The sequence below is a fragment of the Rutilus rutilus genome, assembly GCF_951802725.1.
Source record: "Rutilus rutilus genome assembly, chromosome: 7".
Lineage (NCBI taxonomy): Eukaryota > Metazoa > Chordata > Actinopteri > Cypriniformes > Leuciscidae > Rutilus > Rutilus rutilus.
The window spans coordinates 32,166,161-32,186,185 of NC_140221.1; the positions used below are offsets into that span (position 1 = coordinate 32,166,161).

Below are 20,025 nucleotides of genomic sequence, written 5' to 3' on the forward strand. Positions count from 1 at the left end.
TGCATGTGGACGTGTCTAAGTGACTGCATCCTGAAATCCTTCAGAGCCTTGACAGATTGGTGACGGTCTTGGAACACTGCGTGTAAATCTTGATGAGTGACTTTTCTGGGGTATACTTGGGCTATATTTGTATATTTTGCATGCAATATTCAACAGTGATGGCAGCAATCACCATATTGCTCCTAACAGTGACAGTCCACAATTTTTTCGAAATTGTTAAAATATATACCACTCATTATAGCCAAAATACAAGCTTTGTTCCAAAATCTAGTCAACAGTCTACCTAGATCTTATTTTAGAAGACCGTAGGCAGGCTCCCGACCCGGAAGCTATTCCTATACATTATGCCGCTCTCTCTAAGATACCTTGTATTAGAGCATTGCAGATGAAGATGATAGAAATTTTTATTATAAATATATTTCATTCAATATCAAAAAAGTATTGATAAATAATTGAAATAGTATTTTATTATAAGTTTTTTATACATTACAGTATTACTTTGTTAAATGTACACTATGCAACTTTTTTTCCTTTTTCTAAATCAACACAATTTAAATCAATACATCAATCCCTTTTACAAAATGTGTTTTTGTCTTACCCTGATTCACTACGGTAAGCCTATTATTAAAGCGTTTATATTTTAGATCTAGCGGGATGGTTTTCGTGTTAAATTGCATACATTCATCACTCGCCTGTGCGTATCTCGTTATAACCGTAAAATCGAGAACAGTTGCTCCTCCTACTTTGATGCGGGTATGGTGTGGAAGTGGCATAGGTTAGTTGTCACAACAAGCGAGAAAGTTTGATAAGGAGCACGCTAAATCTTCAACCTCCGGGGAATCAGAGGAGAGTCTGCTGGTAAAAAGAGAACATGACAGAACTCGTAATAAAACAAGAATCGACATTGACTTGGTTTTTCGTGGAATGGCGAGAACTGAGATATTTGAAATATTGTAAAAGTGACGCGGAGATGGCATTTTTATTACTCAACAGGTGAGTAAGGTATTTTATTGAACAGATCCATTTTCATATGTAGCTCTCTAACAGAGTTCATTGTAAAGCATTATCTATTGTAAAGGCTATTTTCATTATGGTTGTTGTAGCACTGTGCTGGAATTTATTTTCAATGAAGTACCGTGTCTATTAAGGAGTATAGCTACAGTAACGTCTTCAGCCAGTCAGATTGAGATCCTTTCCATCTACACTGGTTATATCTCTTAAAGGCACACTATGCAAGATTTGTACCTTAATATAACAGCTTCGAAATCATTTCGATGGTAAACAAACTCGTAGTAGGGCGAATCATCCAGATAGCAAAAGGGCCAAAAGTTATATAGTGTGCCTTTAACATCAGCATGTTAACATGAAACACTGTTTTATATGTTATGGTTATGTGTCATGTTGCATTGGTTGCCTTAAAGGTGCTCTAAGCGATGTCACACGTTTTTTTGGCCAAAACATTTGTCGTCACATACAGCAAACATCTCCTCACTATCCGCTAGCTGCCTGTCCCCTGAACACAGGGTTCGAATTACGGGGGAGCTAAGGGGAGCTCGGCTCCCCTGAAAAGGACCTGGGCTCCCCTGAAAGCCTACTTTGAGACATTTAGGGGGAGCTCTAAAACACTGTCCATTTTTTTGTGTCGCATATAGATTTTGATTTTCTGTACATTTTTTGTACATTCTGTACAAGGGAAAACTTCTTTTCTCGAGAATATTGAAGCCTTTATTTTAAAACGTATTGCAGCAGCACAGGCGAGAGCATCAGATGGGCTGTGCTGAGGCAACTGCACAAACCAATGGCGAGAAAGCAGAAGCACGCGATCCAATAGGAGCGCTTGGCGACCTGCCAGACTCTGCGCGCCAAATAGAAGAGTATAAATACAGAGAAAACTCGCCATATGACAGATCTAATCGACTGAAGCGAAAACACCTGACGTGAGAGAAATAGCACGGCAAGGCAACGCAGTACTCGTTCCCTTATCTCCGAGGTAAGGGAACCGAGGTTACGTAAGTAACCAAGTACGTTCTGTACTGTTTACTGTAAAACTATTGTTTTAAATGCCCGAACATGCACCAAAAGCGTTAAAATCAGTCAGGGAGGATCGGAAAATAGGGCTCCCCCGAAAGCCACTTTGTAATTCGAACCCTGCCTGAACACACTGTAAAAAAAAACGTGGTCTCTGTAGACACCCCAGGCTCCACAAACGGCAAGAAAAACAAACTGGGCTAACCCGCTCCACGAAACATGACAAACTGTTCCAGCCAATAACCGACAAGAAGGATTTGGGGTGGGGTTTGGGGGGTTAGTGCGCGGATGAGGAGGAGGGAGGGTCTAGCTAGCCTCCGTTTTGTTTGACAATACTTTAAACGTCAACAAGAAGTGACGTCACCCAACATCACTTAGAGCACCTTTAAGACACATTTAGAATACATTTGAGTTAGGCTGAATTCTGTCTTAGTCGAGTTCAACTTTACTCCACATACTGCAGTTGGATTCCTGCACTTTTATCCAGATCAGTCACCTATGAGTTTAGAATGTTAGGAATGAACAGTAAGGCAGCTTTCTAGGTTTTGGAACAGAGCATCAGTAACTAATTTGTGGTTAAAACACAGGCAAAAAAGTGGTTAAAAAGTTCAAAGGTCACATCACCATAGTAGTACAACAAACAAGGTCTTTCTCCTACACAGCAGCTGAAATGTGAGAAGCGATGACTGATATTGGTATATCAAGAGCATTATGTGTGCTGTATGAGACAGAGTTCCTCCATAACTTCAAACACTCTGTCCAATGCTGGTGGAGTGAGAGTTAACACAGGACAAGGAGAGGCGGCAGCACAAAGGAGCAGAGGGTGGGGATGGAGCGGAGTGTTGACTTTTGAAAACAATGGGCTAATGAGAAAGGAATACTCACGATATTCTTTAGAGCCAAGGAGAAGCAAAAGAGAAAAGAGAACAGTGCTTTAACCATCACAAGAAAACACATGAAAAGTAAAAAGGTAAGGGACACAGTAAATAGAGAGTGTCTTTCAAATATAAACACTGGGTCAGGTCTCATGAAAGAATTACCAAGTGCTTTATCACAACCTATTATAGTCAAATCACAAAATGACAGCTCTACAGCCAAACATTTCACACAAACTGAAATGGTTCTAAGTGCAAGTGTTAATTAGAAAGCAGGAAAAGGAGGGAATGAACAAGTGAGAGGAGAACATGAGATAGCTAAGTATTCGACTTAGGGAGTGGGTGGGAGAGCAGAGTAAGGTTGAGGGGGGAGACAACATGCATGTCGGCTGGAGGGAGATGGACTGCACCCCAGTGTGGGGGCTCAGCCAGTGGGCTCTGTGATTAAGACTTCTGCCCGACAGGTGATAATTAAACAGTCAAACTGAGCGAAAGCGTCTGTGCACAGAGAAGAATGAAGCCTGAATTCACTCGACTCAAAAGTTGAAGAATAAACGAAAGAGAAAGAGGGAGAGAAAGAAAAAGCTGATAGGATGGAAAAGGAAAAGAGCTAAGAAGAGGACAAAGAAGAGAACAAAAAAGGCAAAGAGAAAGGAGGGGGGAAAAGAAATGGAAGGAACAGACAAATGGAAAGAGGAAGAGAAGGAGAAAGAAAGTGAAAGGAGGTTGGGATAAAGGAAGGGAAAAAGAAAAAGAAAGAGGAAGGGATTAATGAAGAGAGAATAAGGGAAAAAGAAGAGGAAAAAAAGAATTAAGATGACAAAGAAAGAGAAAGGAATGGAAATAAAAAGGAATAGACAGAGGAGAGGAAATAAGAAAAGGAAAAAAGAAGGAGAGGGAAAAGAACAAAGACGGCAAAGAAAAAGAGGAAAGGAAACAAATGGAAAGAAAAATGAAAGATGAAGAAAAAGAGGCAGAAACAAAAGGAAGAGAGAGAGAGGAAGTGACAGAAGAAGGGGAAAAGAAGAAAAAAAACAGGATCAGTAAGAGAATGAAGAAGGTAAAGAGAAAGTAGAAAGGAAACGGAAATGGAAAAGAAAGATGAAGAGACAGAGAATGTGAAAAAAGAAGGGAAAAGAGGAAGAGGAAGAGAATCAAGAAGGCAAAGGGCAAAAGGGAAGGGAAACAGTAATGGAAAGAACTGGAAAGGGGAAAGAGGAAGGGAACGGAAAAGAAGACAAATAAAAAGAGAAAGAATACCTCCTGTCCTCCCACATGCATGAGTCAGAATAGCTTAAATTATATGTCTGCTTCACAGACCAACCCTACTACAGAGGAAACCAAAGGATGAAGTGAGAAGTTTGATGAAATGAAATCCCACTCACGCTTGCATGGTGGTGGTCGCAGTCTGAAAGCTAAACATGTTCTCTTTAGGGAACCAGCTGTTCGCGTGATCCTCTGCAAGCAAAAAGAGCAAAGGTAGCAGGTATTGTGTAAATCTCAAAGTCAATAAACCAATTAACAGTCATTCAGTGATCAGTGATCTTCTCCTTACCTCGATCTTCAGAGGACACACGGTCCTCACTGTACATTCTCTCCAGCTTCTTGTGCTGTTTGCCACCACCGTGAGGTGACGTCTCAAGGTCCAGAGAGCGCTGGCTCTGGCAGTGTGGCCGAATACAGGCAACACAATCCGGCGTGCAGTCCTCTCTAGACCTGCTCCGTCTCGACCCCCAGTCCCGGATGTTATGGGCACTACCTGAGCTCTGCAAAGGTTGGGTCAGAGGTGCATGGCCATAGTGATGCTGGTGGCTGGGGCCGTTGCTTCCACGATGGTGGCTTCCTCGATGATGGCTGCTATGTAAATTGGAGGGAGCATTGGTTCTTGGCGGGTCTGTGGTCCTCTTCAGCACCTCTAGTTCCAAACTCTCCTCGCTTCCCTGCCCCCTGAGCATATCTCGCTCCCTGGTAATGGTGTAGACACGTGCTGGCTTCAAAGAGCTCTCCGCACGCTTTTGATTCCGCTGGTCCTCAGAAGAAAGGCTGCGTTCTACGGAGAGACGACGCTTGGAACTGGTTTGAAGGGGCGTAGACTGGCTGTACGGCTGAGCCTCTTCTTGACTGGGCTTGACTATGAGAGTGTGTTGGGAATATGGCTGGAGGCTGTTATTGTTGTTTAGTCGGTTGATGTCAGGGGAGTCTGTATCTTGACCAATGAAGGTGTCAGACAGCAAATGATCTGTAGTGAGAGACATAAATAAACCAAGAAAAACAGATTTAGTCTTTTTTGACATTTTTTGTCTATCTTGTCTTGGCAAAGACAGGTGCAAATAAAGCTCTTCTGTAATGATCAATTGAAAGATGACTGGGTGAGTGGTCAGAGGTGGAATTAATGTTGCTTTGCCTAATGTAAGTATTAATACACTCAAGTACTTCACAAACTGTAAAACAGGTGAATATGAGGGGACAAAAGACATGAGGACAAATGAAGGTAAGGCATGAGGTGGAATGAACCTAACCTGCTCCGTTGCGGTTCTCAGGGTGTGTGTGAGAAAGATACTCTCCAAATGCTCGAGCTGCTCTGCAGAGAGACAAACAGAAGACCAAATCAGAGCATGGAGATAAAACTCTCGGTCTTGATGTACTTTCGCATGCTGATGCATTCAGCTCTCAGTAGTTATTCATAATCCCTTTGTTAAATCTGATGTCGCAAAATCAGTGTTTTCGGGTCAAAATGCTCTTTCAGATCCCAAAAGCAAACAAAAATGGTGCTAAAATACAGTCACATTGTGCTGTAGTAATATAAAAAAAACTCGATCCTACTGGTGTATGGGACACTTGTGGTGGGCTGTGAATGAACACTGTTCATAAATGCCTGTTGAGACAGTATTCTCACTTTAAATAGAGAAGCTTGGACCCAGAAAAGTATTTGATGCGTCATGACTTATCAAGCAGATTGTTTTTAATAATAATATTACAAATGGCGTCAATATTTCACATCCATTTCAATGGACCTGTTTTATAGCGTTACACAGAGACATTTGTAGACCACAAACTTTAGCAAGCAATTTTAGATTCTCCTCTTGGCCACTAATGCACTTGATTGAGTTATGGCTTCCCACTTAAATATAACATCTTCTTTATACCGTATTTCTCACCTAAACACTGTGTGAGATGTGCAGTCAATACTCAATGGTTTTCCCACAACGCAAAGCATAAGACTACAGGTCTAACTCAGTCTATTTCCCACATTCAATTATCTCCAAAAGTGAAAATAGGAAACATTAGCAGATGTCACAAATTATACCTCCAATTTAAACTAGGTCAAAAAATGCTGAAAATCTCCATTTACAATAACTTCTCTAGGCAATGAGGTGTGAAGCAGTGAATTAAATCAAGACATACACTACAGCTTCCAGTATGAGGCCACTCAGCTGCTGTGGTACAAGAACATGGCCCCTAATTTGACTTGCTGTATGAAGGGAGGGAGCAATAGCTCAGAACTCAGGAAGCGTAGTCAGGAACAGAGGTCGCGTTAGATCGTTCTCATTTCTCAGGGTGGAAAAAATTCTGTCATAATCTAATATTAACCGTCATTTTAATTTTCACATTTTAATGATAATAAGACTTTTAATAGCTCTTGTTTTCGTTCACATTTAATCATGAACTTACAGGATGAGCGTATGGGCTATATTATGCATATAATTATTTAAGAAGAGAACAGATGAAGAGAGACTGTGTCACTTACAGTATGTTTAGCACCACACAAATCAGATGAATGTTTGTTTTCCCCCCGCAGTGACAGTGGAGGCAACTAAAACAAGACCACTGTGCCTGAACAGGCAAATATGAACAATGCAATAGATTACATAATACAATTCAGATTATAATATGAACAATGTAAAAAAATGAAGTGAACTAAACTCTTGTTGAGTATTTTGCCTGAACTCAAATTTTAATATTTTCCTCACTGCTAAAAAAAATATTCGGTTAAAGCGACCTCAGGTTGGAAAGATGAGTTTGTTATAAAGAAGGAAAAGGGAAACAGCTTTATGAGTAGAACCATGTGTTCTCAGCAATAAAAGACAGGATTCAAAGGACCTTTATGCAATGTTTTCATTGTGTGTGTGTGTGTGTGTGTGTGTGTGTGTGTGTGTGTGTGTGTGTGTGTGTGTGTGTGTGTGGTTAGGCCACTGAAAATGGCTTCCACAATGCTGAAGTACATTGAAAAAAATAAAAATAAAGGGATGCATTTGCACTCCCAATGGCCCTTAGAATCAGCATAGATGATTTATACAAATCATTAATACATTCGAAGAGCTGCCAGATTCCATTATCAAATTCATCACTCCACCTTTTAAGCATTGGAAAGGTTTAGACAGTATTCCCCCCTCCTGTGTGGCCCTGCGAGAACACTACTAATGCAGCCTAATCGCTCGCATATGCTGGGGGGAGTACACCAACTAGCAAGCACAACTGAAAAATAGCTCCCAACCCGTTTCACTCACCTTGTTTTTAATTTAGTTCCCAACTAATGATGTCTTCCTACACAAATGTTTCTGCTGCACAAGCTCAATAAATATGTAGATTCTAACATGCATAAATAGACTCTTTGAATCCCACCTCCATCCCTGCACTTGGAGAAACGTACATGCTACACAAATGCACACAGATGAACGCTGTGAACTGACAAGCACCTCAACAAGCATAACCAGCACGCTATGGGCAAATTGTGCAGTCTCTGCATCTCTCTAGAGATGCTGGGAAATGCTGTTGGAGTAGCCATGCTTTACTGTAACGACAGTTTTTGAATAATTCAATACTAGCCACTAGCCAGCATGTGCATCTCTCTCTCTCTCCTCACTCAACAAACTCTTCTAACAGATGGGAAGAGTGAAGCAGAGTGCAATTGTCCAATCCCTTTCTCATGATTCTTCTCATTGTCTCACTCCACAGTGCCTGGAGTAGGTACAAGCTAAATGTTTTAAAGTGTGATGGGCCAATCAAAAAAAACACTGTAGGGCAGAGGTGGACTAGAACTAAAAGAGAGCAGTGGACCTATGCCGACTCATCGAATCCCACAGCGTTTGTGTTATGATTGTACTGACATGGTTAACTTAAAATGTACTCAATGATGGTCCTAAAATAACATGTTTAGCTTCTAGTCGGTGAGGAGAGGTGTGTGTGCAGGCAGATAGCAGGAGAAATGGAATGGGACGTTTGACGGCAGACGAGGAAGTAAAAGTTCCCCGTTAGGACACAAATCATTTTCAATAAGACTGGAAGGCAGAACTCAGAGCGGGAGCAATCCCGTAAAAATGCTGTGAATGTGCGATAGATAAGCGTAGAGGGTGTCTGAGGGCAGTACGCCAGGATCCGAAGCTTAAACGGGCTGGCCTAGTGGACATTTTTCTCCCTACAAATCTTTGTATATTTACAGCTTATAAAAATTTGGTTTTGACAACCAATGTCATGAGAAATCAGGTCTTGCCTCAACATCAGGTCTCCATCAACTATTAGTTAATAGTTTTTACCAAGTCCAGTAGTACACACAAACAACATTAAAGGGTTAGTTCATCCAAAAACGAAATTTCTGTCATTAATTACTCTCATGTCGTTCCAAACCTTTAAGACCTTAGTTCATCTTTGGAACACAAATGAAGATATTTTTGATGAAAGAAAGGTAGTAAAGACAAAAGTTGAACATAATTATGCATTTGTACTTAACCTAATAATCTTGAATGTAGTGTATAAGCTAAGCTATCAGACGTCGTGTATAATCGTGTATCTTTATGCTATGCAAGTGTGCAAGCTCACTAAAAGTAAACAGACATTAATTGTTGTCATTATAACATAGTTCAAATTACATATATCATAACATGATTTTGTAGGAATTATAATCAGGTGATAGGAGTACCCATTAAGAGTTCTTTGAGCCAATGGGACAGCTTGTGGTCCTAACAGAGATCTGATTTTTCTTGACACCGACCCACAAGTCAACTGGTGCACTGGAAAAAGTCCAACTACTCTCTATGATCAGCCGATTCCTGTAAGAGGGTTGGAGAGGACAAACTGAGAACACATGCCTGTAATAGACAAGGACGGATTATGGTCCAGCTACGTTGGGCAATAGTCGATATGTAATGAGTCTAAATAACAAGAAATTGCATTGCAAAAACGAGAAATAAAACTGCAGTTGTGAGAATAAACATGCTGTGTGTGCAATACACCGTGAAATGGATGCCCCACAACCAATATTCAACATTATATCTGCAAGGTGTTCAATATGAACTCAAGGTGCTAAGGATGAGCCAGGATAACTTTCCTCATTTCTTCATTTATTTTATTATTTATTAGGGCTTGCATAGACTAGTCGAGTAGTCGATAGATCGACTACTTCAACCACTAGTCGACGCTGTCGGAAACAATCGACTACTCGAGCTCCATTAACCATAAATTAATTAAAAATGGCGAACGTCACCAACAGACACCACACGTCAGATGTGTGGAAGTATTTCATCAAGGATGACAAAAATATTGTAATTGGCCAACTCTGCAAGAGGCCGTTCACATATTGCGTCTAAAAACGTGTGGAAAGCGCGCGCGGCCGTGCCGCTGTCTCCTACAAGCGCTTGCGCTCCCGTGGCGTCTGTCGTCGCTATGCAACCAAACTGCGCTCTCCATGATCATTCAGCAAAGGATTAATTTATTTCTAGCCCTTGCATTAGCTTTACTACTAGATATATTTCTGGAGAAGAGAAGGAAAAACCCGCCTGGAAAAACTAGCGCACCATGTTGCTTTCATTATGAGCGCGCTCACCGCGCGCCTACATTTATTTTGAAATAACGACCTTGAGCGCGGAAAAGACGCGATATGTAAACGACCCCCAGAAGCAGACGTCTGAAATGAAAGGCAAGAACGGCTATTTATTTGGCTTTAGACTGTTACATGAAAATTTAAAAATGAAATGTCATAATTATAATGTTTTGAGAGTTTACTTATGTAATTGTTGCATTAGGCTATGAATTAATAAATGTTTATTGATAAGATCTAGCTATTTCATGTCTTTTCATTTACAGTAGCATGAACGACGAGTAGTCGAGTAACTCGAGTATTGTTTTGATAAGAAATCGACTAGCAGAATTCAGTAGTCGTGCAACCCCTATTATTTATACACATTCGACTGGCACATATTCAAAAGTTCATTTATATGAATTTTACATTGGCAGTGGCTTGTTTCCAAGTGTCAGGCCACCATGGGCCTCCTGGCTGGAGGTCGCTGACAGTCAGAGGCCCCCAGCACTGGCCCCATTGGCTTGTATTATAATCTATCCTGTTAAAGATTCAAGGAGTGAGGCAGGGAAAGTGATACCTCACCCACACACATTCATTGCTGAACCTGCCAGCTTGTCCACTCTGCGATTAATTTGTGCCTCTTTGAAATCCGATTGTTCTACATTAATACCTTCTGCCTAAGTGCGAGGCACAAGCAATTACCTTATTAGTGTGAGGATAGTTTACTGTTCTTTTTGAATTCAAAAATCTCAGATTCAAAACAACAAAAGCTGCTCAGTTGGAGAGAATTAAATTATGAATAATAAATATTGAGAAGCAGTAAGAGAGGCCCAAATCACTCGCAAACATATTTCTCCTCTCTCTTTCGCACACAGTCTAGCCTTCGTCTCATGCCAGTTTGTCTGAGGGTGTAGTAGTGTTTTCAACTGGGAGCATCTCTCATGTTTTCAGTCATGTGACAGTAAAGGGGGAAAGGGAGGAAACAATGAGGGAATGCAGAGAGAACCATTTTAACCAGCAGAAGCTTTAACCAGGACTGCTAGACGAAAGCCCCGTGGTGCTCCAGGAGAAGAGGCGGATGACTGGTGATTCAGAAGAACAACATGAAGATACAAGCAGATGTAAAAACAATAACTGCCCAATGTGGACACAAATACACACTGACATTTAGATTGAATGCATGAGGCTATAAGTGCATGAAGGCAGCATGGGAAAAGGAGAGTTGAGATAGCACACACTGGAGCTGTTTTCATGTGTCTGTTCACGCACAGAGCCAGGAATGAGTGCTTTTGCCCTGGGTGACTATGACTTCAGCAGACCGCTTTGGTGATCTACACTAATTTAGCAAAAAGCAAGTACAATTTGTTCTTGAGTGCCTCAGACGCATTCACCAGAACACCCATGTGTGACATGACCCCTTTCTCTCACATTGTTTGCTTAAAATGAACCTACACATCTTGTGTTCTCTTTGCCCATTTAATTTCTTAGTGTACTGTTCATATCCTCATCTCACACTGTCCTCACTGCCAGCTAAGAGTTTTTGTCATTGACAGCTACAATTTATGTAAGCTTGCAGTGTGAACTAAACACTGAGTCATATTCGTCTCTGAAAATGCTAAACATCTGCCATTGGCATGCAGCTTTTAAAATCTCTTCATTAGAAATTCATTAACACTTAATGAGCAGGTTTCTAAATTAGTCGCATAGCAAACATTGAGGTTCCAAATGGCAATCGACCAAAATGTCCCAGCTGATCCATTCCAATTTTTCGAGACCTTTCAGAACTCTATGTGCAGTACAAAAAGGCCATTTATTGGAACAAAGCTGCAAAAAGGGGTCGTTCTGAAAGCTTTGGTGCGCAACTTGACATACGTAGTCAGTAAAATAGGAGGAGAATGGAGGATTTTATTACTCCTATCCACAAAAAGAGGAAGATATTGCGCATTATTCCAGATGGTACAACTAACAAGCAAGATTCCAAAAAATCTCCACGTTAGTAAAGAATGACTGAGGTTTCTTTAAGTCCCTAATTCAATCAGTCTGACCTTCACAGATTGTGCTGCACATTTCATTGAATGTTTCACCAAAAACAATGTAAGGCATATTAAATATTAAAGGACGAGACGGGACCCATGGGATTTTAGACCCAACAGAAAATCCCCAGTCCGCAAATAAACCGGAGGTTTAACTCATTTCACAAGTGCATAGATTTAAAAAAAAAAAAGAGGCTAAGTAGTAATGGCACAAATACTAGCCTAAATTATAAGATAATGCTATAAAACATGGACTAACTTTATAGGAGGGAATAAAAAATATGATAAATATTTCTAAAAAGTCTTTAATTTATTGGTTTCCTAACTCAAAACATCTTGCAAAAAGACAGAAAAACACCATGTGTCCCAGCCTAACCCAAAGCATCGTCACACACATATAAACATATGAGTTTTCATATAATCTGGGCCTCCCTCCAGTACGACTACAGGTGGTCTCAAACTCTAATTAGACATTTACATGTCAGCCTGTGAGACTATGGGGAGGCTTATAGATCTATTCGCTGCATAACTCTAATTGGCATTGGGCTGTCATTTCAGCATGATTCTTTTATTCTCTGTCACTGGATGCGGGAGATATTTTAAAGAGCTGAAAAAAATGTGTGATTCCTAAAGTCATAAGTCATCTATCATCTATCCATCTCACAAGAAATACAGTGGTCAAGTAGGCCTGCATAGTGCAGTTCAGTGTACAGAATATCCAAACAGTCTGTAAATGCATCTTACACATCCATAATCCATCTCAGAAAACTCTAACAAGGTTGCAGCAGCAGAAAGAGGAAGGACACTCACTGAAAATGATCACTCTTCCCTACCGTCCAGAATCTGTTTCTCTGTTCAAGGCATACAATGCATACAGAAGTGTTGTTTGGCTGAGATATTAAAATTCTGAAACTGTCAAGCATCACCCCACTAAACAGATTAATTAAAGGAGGAGGATGAATACAGCAAAATGTCACTGTAATGCAGAGGTAATGAGTCTCAAGGGTTGCTCAGAAGTTTGATGACAGCTGATTGGGGGAAACGGTTATGGTGAATATGGTTGTTAATGGTCATTTGAGTGGGTAAAATGAATAAGTGACTGATAAATTTACTTTCAAAGGTGCACAAAGACAGAAGCCTTTCAAAGGTGCATAATGATGTTGGTTGAGTCTAAAGCCGCTTTTCCACCGAAATTACCCGGAACAATTTGTCCCAGGAACTTTTTTCCCAGGAACCTTTTTTGCCCCAGACCGGTTGCTTTCTGCGTTTACACCGCGGTCTAAAGTACCGGGAAGGTAAACTGCGCGCAACTGCTCCTCCCAGTCTGCGACGGACAGTAATCAGTTTTGAGCGCCACATTTATAAGTATCGAGGAGATTCAAACTGTGCTGCAGTTGGTTTACTAACGAGGTAATTAACATAACAAAATAGACGAGCACTGATACTAAAGCGTGTTCAGAAAGCTCGTATGCGTATAAAATTAGACAAGGTATGTTGTGAGATGACTGGGACGAACGCGCAAAAATTTCCTTTTGCGCAAATACGCTTAAAAAAAGCCTGAACCCCGTCTATCAATCATAAATAGTGACAGTCTTGTAAATAGTTGTTTGTTACCAACCCCAATGCGCTATTTCAATCCTGTTATAGTAAATTTGTAACATGGTTTGCCTTGCAATAGATGACAATGTGTAAACATAATGACTTAATATTAAATGCTGTGGCAGAAAAGAGACGAGCACTGATAAAGCGTGTTCAGAGCTCGTAATGCTAACGTTAGATATAAAATTGTATGTTATCAGCTATTGCGGACATTGGCCGTGAGATGGCTGTGACGAACGCGCAGAAAGTTTCCTCTTCCACAAATACCCAAATAATAAAGCCTGAAACTCGTCGCCAGTCCCCCAGTTTTTTTTATTAAATTCCATATTTGCAGACAGACAACTTTACTGCATGAAGCCACTTTTTAAAAGGGAGGTTAAAAATAAAGAAAATGCTGCGTGGAGTCATCCAACCAAAATGCGGCGTGAACACAACCAATCAGCTTGTGCAGCGCACAAGTCCCACCCCTGAAAGTTCCTGAACTTTGAAAAAGTACTACCTCATGAGCAGGGACTATCGGAGGGGGAAATATTTACCCGGAACTTCATTTAGACCCTGGTTCCTGCGGTGTAAACACATCGAGTACCAGCCCAAAGTTCCTAGTTCCTGGGGAAAGTTCCTGCGGTGGAAACGCGGCTTTAAGGGCCCTAGCACTACACAAAACTATATAAATGAATATTCTAGCCAAGTAACAAGCAAGAGAGACAAACAGGTCAATTTAGAACAAAAAATCTCATGCTTGTCTCAGTATGGTAGGCCTAATCACACCTGACTTCATGACGTCTGTGATTGAGAATGACGAAGTGACTGGCGTATCTCTGTCATGGTGGAACATCAGCCTTATATTTGCGCTGTTAAGCAAACAAAAACCAAACTGACAATTTAAATAAAACCGCATTGAAATATTTAAAATATCGTAAATAAAAAACAAATAATAATAATACAATCTTAAATAATAATAATAATAATAATAATATAAACACCAGGCTACTGTAAATTGATGGATTCTGAAAAAAAGCTTTATAATAATATGTTTAGCATCATCATCAGCACCCGAAATTAACGTACAACAACAATAATCCTCATCCTTAAACAACAGCAAAAACAACAATACCCTACTTCTTATAAATAATAACAATAAATGACAATGTCACACTGACTAACTACATTTCCGATAGTTTCTAATAAAAAAAAAGCCCTGAAAAATAATATCAGTCAAACTTTAATATTTTGATACAAAGTTAGCACGCCAGTTACAAAGTGCAAGTGTCTTAAACACGATTGCAGCATCAGTGACAGCTCTGTCAGTATTTCTGACCAATTTTATCTGTGTTTTACAGTCGTAAAAAACAAGGAAACAAGTGTTACGATATGAGGTGTGATGAGATGTTATAGTTTTGAGAAGAAGCACATGATCCACCTCCTCCATGAGACGCGTTGCTCGCGCGCCTGTGATGCTGCAGAGACTCACCTAACTTTTGCGGCAACAGAAGAAATCGCATCATTCCTTACATTCTTCTTGGACACGGCAGTTCCCATGCTGTAGTGAAACGACCAGTGTGTAAAAACAGCTCATTCCACTCGTCACATCTGCAATGGAGGAAAGTAATGCTCAATGGAAACAAATCATCCGCAGAGTGGAGATACGATCGCCTCCTCTCTTCTCCTTGCTTCAAACTGCTGCTCAGGGTCTCAGTCAGACGTTCCGTTTGTTCCTCATGTTTAGGAACGCGACGTCCAGCTGAATTTCACAACGTGAAGTTTATGGTGTCTTGTTAGCGGAGTTTGAGTTAGTACAGCAATGTGGAGAGCTGCCAGTACGCTAGAATGTGCTCGTGCGCGCCGCTCACTTACAAACATTCTCTCTCTCTCTCTCTCTCTCTCTCTCTCTGATCCAGATAAAACGCGTGACGGAAACTAGTGCCATATAAGGGAGAAAGTGGCTCAGCTTGTCCTTTGGCGTCAGATTAAAAGTGGACAAAAAGAATGAAGCACTTTTTTTGTCTACAAAAGCAATTGAAAATTTCCACCAGCAGCCTATTTTGCCTACATGTTGACCCCAATAGCGAGGCGTGTTGTCTCACAGGAAGCCAGCGCTTTTCAGAAGAATTTAAACAGCCAGCAGATTGCGATTGTAAATAATAAAATGTGATAAATTAAAATAACATTTAAAATACATGCACAACAACAACTAGAACTCTACTTACAGAACATAATTTTTTAGACTTCTGTCTGAATGTAGGCTACACTATTTATATAAAACTATACTGTTAGTAGCCTACCCATATTTATTCAATTGAACTAGATCTTTACATTTATTTCCATTCTAAGGGATGAAAACGGATATAAAAGATTTGGCTTAAAAGATCATGTGGCCCCCTCTAGTGGACAACATTAATATCACAGCCTTAATCTTTCAATTGAAATTAATTAAATGTACATTGATAATTAAAGCTACAAAAGATATTCACTCAAGAGCAGTGAGTGATTTTCTCTTTTTCTTTTGTTGTTTGATTAACATTAAGGACACAGAAAACAGTGAGTATTAGGCTGCTGTCACTTTAAGACCTTCCAATTGTTTATCTTCACTTAAGACCTAACTGGTTGTGTTTATGTCAATATACTGTCCAAGACGGTTCTTTTTCACAGTTTATTGTTACAGTTTCACAGTTACCACGCTGTTTCTCATTCGCTTTAACGTGTCAAACACTTAAATGGATATTTCACCGCTGGAAAGATGAATGTGTATTTAAATTGCTCAGTGCTTGGACCACTTCACTTATGACATCAATCTGTGAATCAGAAACATGTCTTTTCCTATCACTGCTACGTTGATGACACACAACTCAACCTCTCATTCCAGCCTGATGATCCAACGGTTGCTGCTCACATCTCAGCCTGCCTGACAGACATTTCTGGCTGGATGAAGGACCACCACCTTCAACTAAACCTTGCGAAGACAGAGTTGCTTGTGGTCCCGGCCAACCCAACACTACACCACTTCTCCATTCAGCTAGGTTCGTCATCCATAACTCCATCAAGGTCACCCAGGAACTTTGGAGTTGTGATTGATGATCAATTGAACTTTACAGACCACATTGCTAGAACTGCCCGGTCCTGCAGATTTGCCTTATACAACATTAGGAGGATCAGGCCCTTCCTATCAGAGCAGGCTACACAACTCCTTGTCCAAGTGCTTGTTCTATCCAGACTGGACTATATTGTAATGCTCTCCTGACAGGTCTTCCAGCTTGCACTGTCAAACCTCTGCAACTGATCCAAAATACTGCAGCTAGAGTGGTCTTTAATGAGCCGAAGAGAGCACACGTCACTCCTCTCATCACAAAATTGCACTGGTTGCCAGTTGCCGCTCGCATCAAACTCAAGTCACTGACTTTTGTCTACAGAACAACCAATGGCTCTGCTCCCTTTTACCTAAACTCATTACTTCAGACTTATGGGCCATCCAGAAACTTGTGCTCTGCAAGTAAGCACCGTCTTGTGGTGCCATCTCAAAGAGGCACAAAATCTCTTTCTCTGACCTTTTTCTGATCTGTTCCTGTAAGTCGCTTTGGATAAAAGCGTCTGCTAAATGAATAAATGTAATGTAATGTAATGTAATGCTTACAAAACTTTGCATATAAGTTCAAGACTGGTATGATATGATCTCGGTGCACATGCTAATTTGTTAATTCTTTGTTTTGTTGATCAGGTGGCTGTGAAATTTTCAGTGAAGACGCCAGATATATGCCATACATCAAAGTGGTGAGTAGTCTGCGCTGTCTATGTTATTGCTTCTCAGTCACTGGTTTCAATTTATTCTGTAACATCTTATACTCATGTTAACATCACAGACTACAATTGAGTTTTCAGAAGGCAAATTGTTTGATTTATGGTCTAAGTCCTTTTTTGAGAAACCACCTCCATCTGCATATTTTGTTTCTTTTAGCCTGGTTATGCCAAACGCCTCCCCTTGGAGATCGGCCTGACAGTGATGGCCAATAAGGGCCTCAGATAATTCAAATGCTGGACTGGCAGGACGACACAGACCACTGGATCATGGTCATGGAGCGGCCCTTGCCTTGCATTGACATATTTAGTTTTGTGGAGCTCCGCGGAGGAAGAGGGGACAGCACAACATGTTATGTGGTGTCTTCCATCGGGACATCAAACTGGAGAGCCTGCTGGTGAACCAGGACACCATGGAGGTTAAATTGATTGACTTCGGGTGTGGTGCGCTCATAAAGAAATCAGCCTTCAAAGTCTTCTGTGGTATGTGTTATGGACCACTTTGTTAATTCGCTCACAGAAACTCATCCTATATATAGTTAACATTCTGTGGAAATGTATTAAACATCAGTCAACATCTCTTTCCTCCAGGCAAAGAAGGTTACTCCCCACCAGATGTATACAACGGCAAGTACCACGCAAAGCTGGCGACAGTGTGGTCACTATAGGGATCGTCCTGTTCGTAATGGTGTGCGGAGGTTATCCCACAGCCGACGACCTGTTCATGATCTATGCCAACATCTGGACCAGTCCTAGTCTGTCACAAGGTGAGATCTTCATCAGTAAACAAAGAAGGACAATTTGAATTCTAAATCATACAAAAAAGACCAATAGTTTCAAAGAGAGCAGGTGTAAAGTATAAGCTAATAATCAGACATCTCTCTTGACTTTTTGGGCTTGTCTGCACCCTCAACCACGGAAGAGACTTGTTCTATAGAAGATGCATTTTCATGACTGGTTTAAGGTACTGACTCTAAGATTAGCTACATGTTTTTTTTTTTTTTTCATTTGGTTGTTTTTGTTTTAGTTTGATCATCAGTCATATAATGATAAACTTTTTGCAAAGTCACATTTCCTCAAAATGCATTCATTTAGACAAATAACACTGATTTACGTTTTTGTTTCAGGTGATGGAGTAAGACATGGAGATCATCAGCAAACAACTCCTGTCATGGCCACCCTGTTGTTCAGTCTTCAGTCAGCTTTATCTCTGGCGGGCTGAAATAAGTGCTGTTTACATCCTTCCACATGGGCCATAGCGTCTTGTGGGGCCGGCAAATCCTGGTAGCATCTGGAGCCTTGACTTGAAGCAGTAATATTTGAGTCTGGCAGCATTGCTTGTTTTGGGATCTGTAAATAATAGTTATTTGTATATAATATATATGTATGTATGTATGTATTAGGACATTTTGTAAGAAAATTTGTAAGAAAATATTTAAGAAAATTGTTAGAAAATGTGTAATACATTTATATTTCTATTGCACTGTTGCACTGTTAGAGTTTCATAGTATATTGCCCTGCTAGACACCCTTGAGACTCCTGCAAAAGTCATTTCTATTTCTTCTTGACCCACTACGACCCCAGAGCTTCCTGTCATAAACTCGGGCCAAACATCTACTTTCATCAGCGGTCTCTCACACTTCAAAATTAATACAATTAATGAACAGATCCGAGATATTTAAAAACTACATATCAGACACTGTTAATGTGTTCACCTTGAGATCAACACCCCAAAATTTGGCATGTTTTCGCAGACTGTCCTGTTGTTCATGTGTACCAAGTGAAGTCTGGACATTACATTCACAAGAAATACGCCAATTAGTAATTATGGACCACACCCAAAAATATATTGGCCTACATCTCCACAACCATTAAATTAATCAAAAATTGTAACTTCTTAAATACTAAACTTTTGCGTGCCTACATTTAAGAGCGTCATAGTACAAGGAAGTGACAGAATCTTCCACAGTAAAGGCAGAATGACAGGACAAGACACAGATAATAAAAATAGAATAAGTGAATAAAAATATAAAAAAAATACACAATATACAAAGTAGACAACAATGTATGCACAGATATGTTATATACAAATACAAGAAAATGTACATAAGAGGTGTGGTGTGCTGAATGAATATAAGTATAAATAGTGTTTTGTGTTGCACATGTTTATTGGGGGCATTTAACTGTTCATAAGGTAGATGGCCTGAGGAAAGAAACGTCTCGTGTGCCTGGCTGTTCTGGTGCTCAGTGATCTCTAGCGCCGACCGGACAACAACAGTTCAAAGAGAAAGTGGCCAATGTGAGGGGTCCAGAGTGATTTTTGCCAGCCCTTTTGCTCACTCTGGATGAGTACAGTGCTTGGAGAGTGGGGAGGGGTGTACCAATGATTCACTCAACAATCTGGACTATCCGCTGCAGTCTTTTGAGGTCTGATGTTGGTAGATGAGCTGAACCGACAGACTCAATGACTGCAGAACTGCATCAGCAGCTCCTGTGGCATGTTTTATTAATCATATCACAACTGTAAAAAAACTGTCTTTATACAGATTTTATTATATATTATCTTGATAAAAGACTAATAAAATTGTGTCTTAATTTTAAATGGACATCAATATATTAAGTCGTGTCATGTCAACTTGAAAATAATGTTTTATTGGGGTCTATAAAAGTTAAATAAACATTTATTGATCTAGCATTTAACAGATTTACGAAGGCCTATAGCAATTATAGAAGAAAAAAAATCTGTAAAATAAAGCCCAATGTACTGTGCTATGAAAGCCATATTTTTATTTACACATTGCATTGTGTTGTATTTTATGGAAATGTCTGTAAACTTGGCGGATAATGTCTTTGCAGAAAAATAGCATTACCTTTTCTGTTTACAGTATAGAGCAGAGGTACAATG

At 40.2% G+C, this 20,025-nt stretch overlaps 2 protein-coding genes across 3 annotated transcripts in view; both read right to left on the reverse strand.

The window, feature by feature from the left end:
* Positions 1–15,377, reverse strand: part of nsmfb (NMDA receptor synaptonuclear signaling and neuronal migration factor b) — a 32,786-nt gene extending 17,409 nt beyond the window's left edge. Inside the window, exons 1-4 of one of the 2 annotated variants that reach the window (XM_084413939.1) lie at positions 14,803–15,377; positions 5,423–5,479; positions 4,459–5,142; positions 4,289–4,361 (exon numbers count right to left, since the gene is read on the reverse strand). In XM_084413939.1, coding sequence (XP_084270065.1) covers positions 4,289–4,361; positions 4,459–5,142; positions 5,423–5,479; positions 14,803–14,836 — 848 coding nt within the window. In that variant the 5' untranslated portion in view covers positions 14,837–15,377. Of the gene's footprint in view, positions 1–4,288; positions 4,362–4,458; positions 5,143–5,422; positions 5,485–14,802 lie in introns of both variants that reach the window. The other variant, XM_084413938.1, reaches the window with a different exon arrangement.
* tacr1a (tachykinin receptor 1a) overlaps positions 1–20,025 on the reverse strand; it is a gene marked incomplete at its 3' end in the record, with an annotated part of 305,040 nt that overhangs the window by 53,014 nt on the left and 232,001 nt on the right. The gene's annotated exons all lie outside the window — the stretch shown is intronic.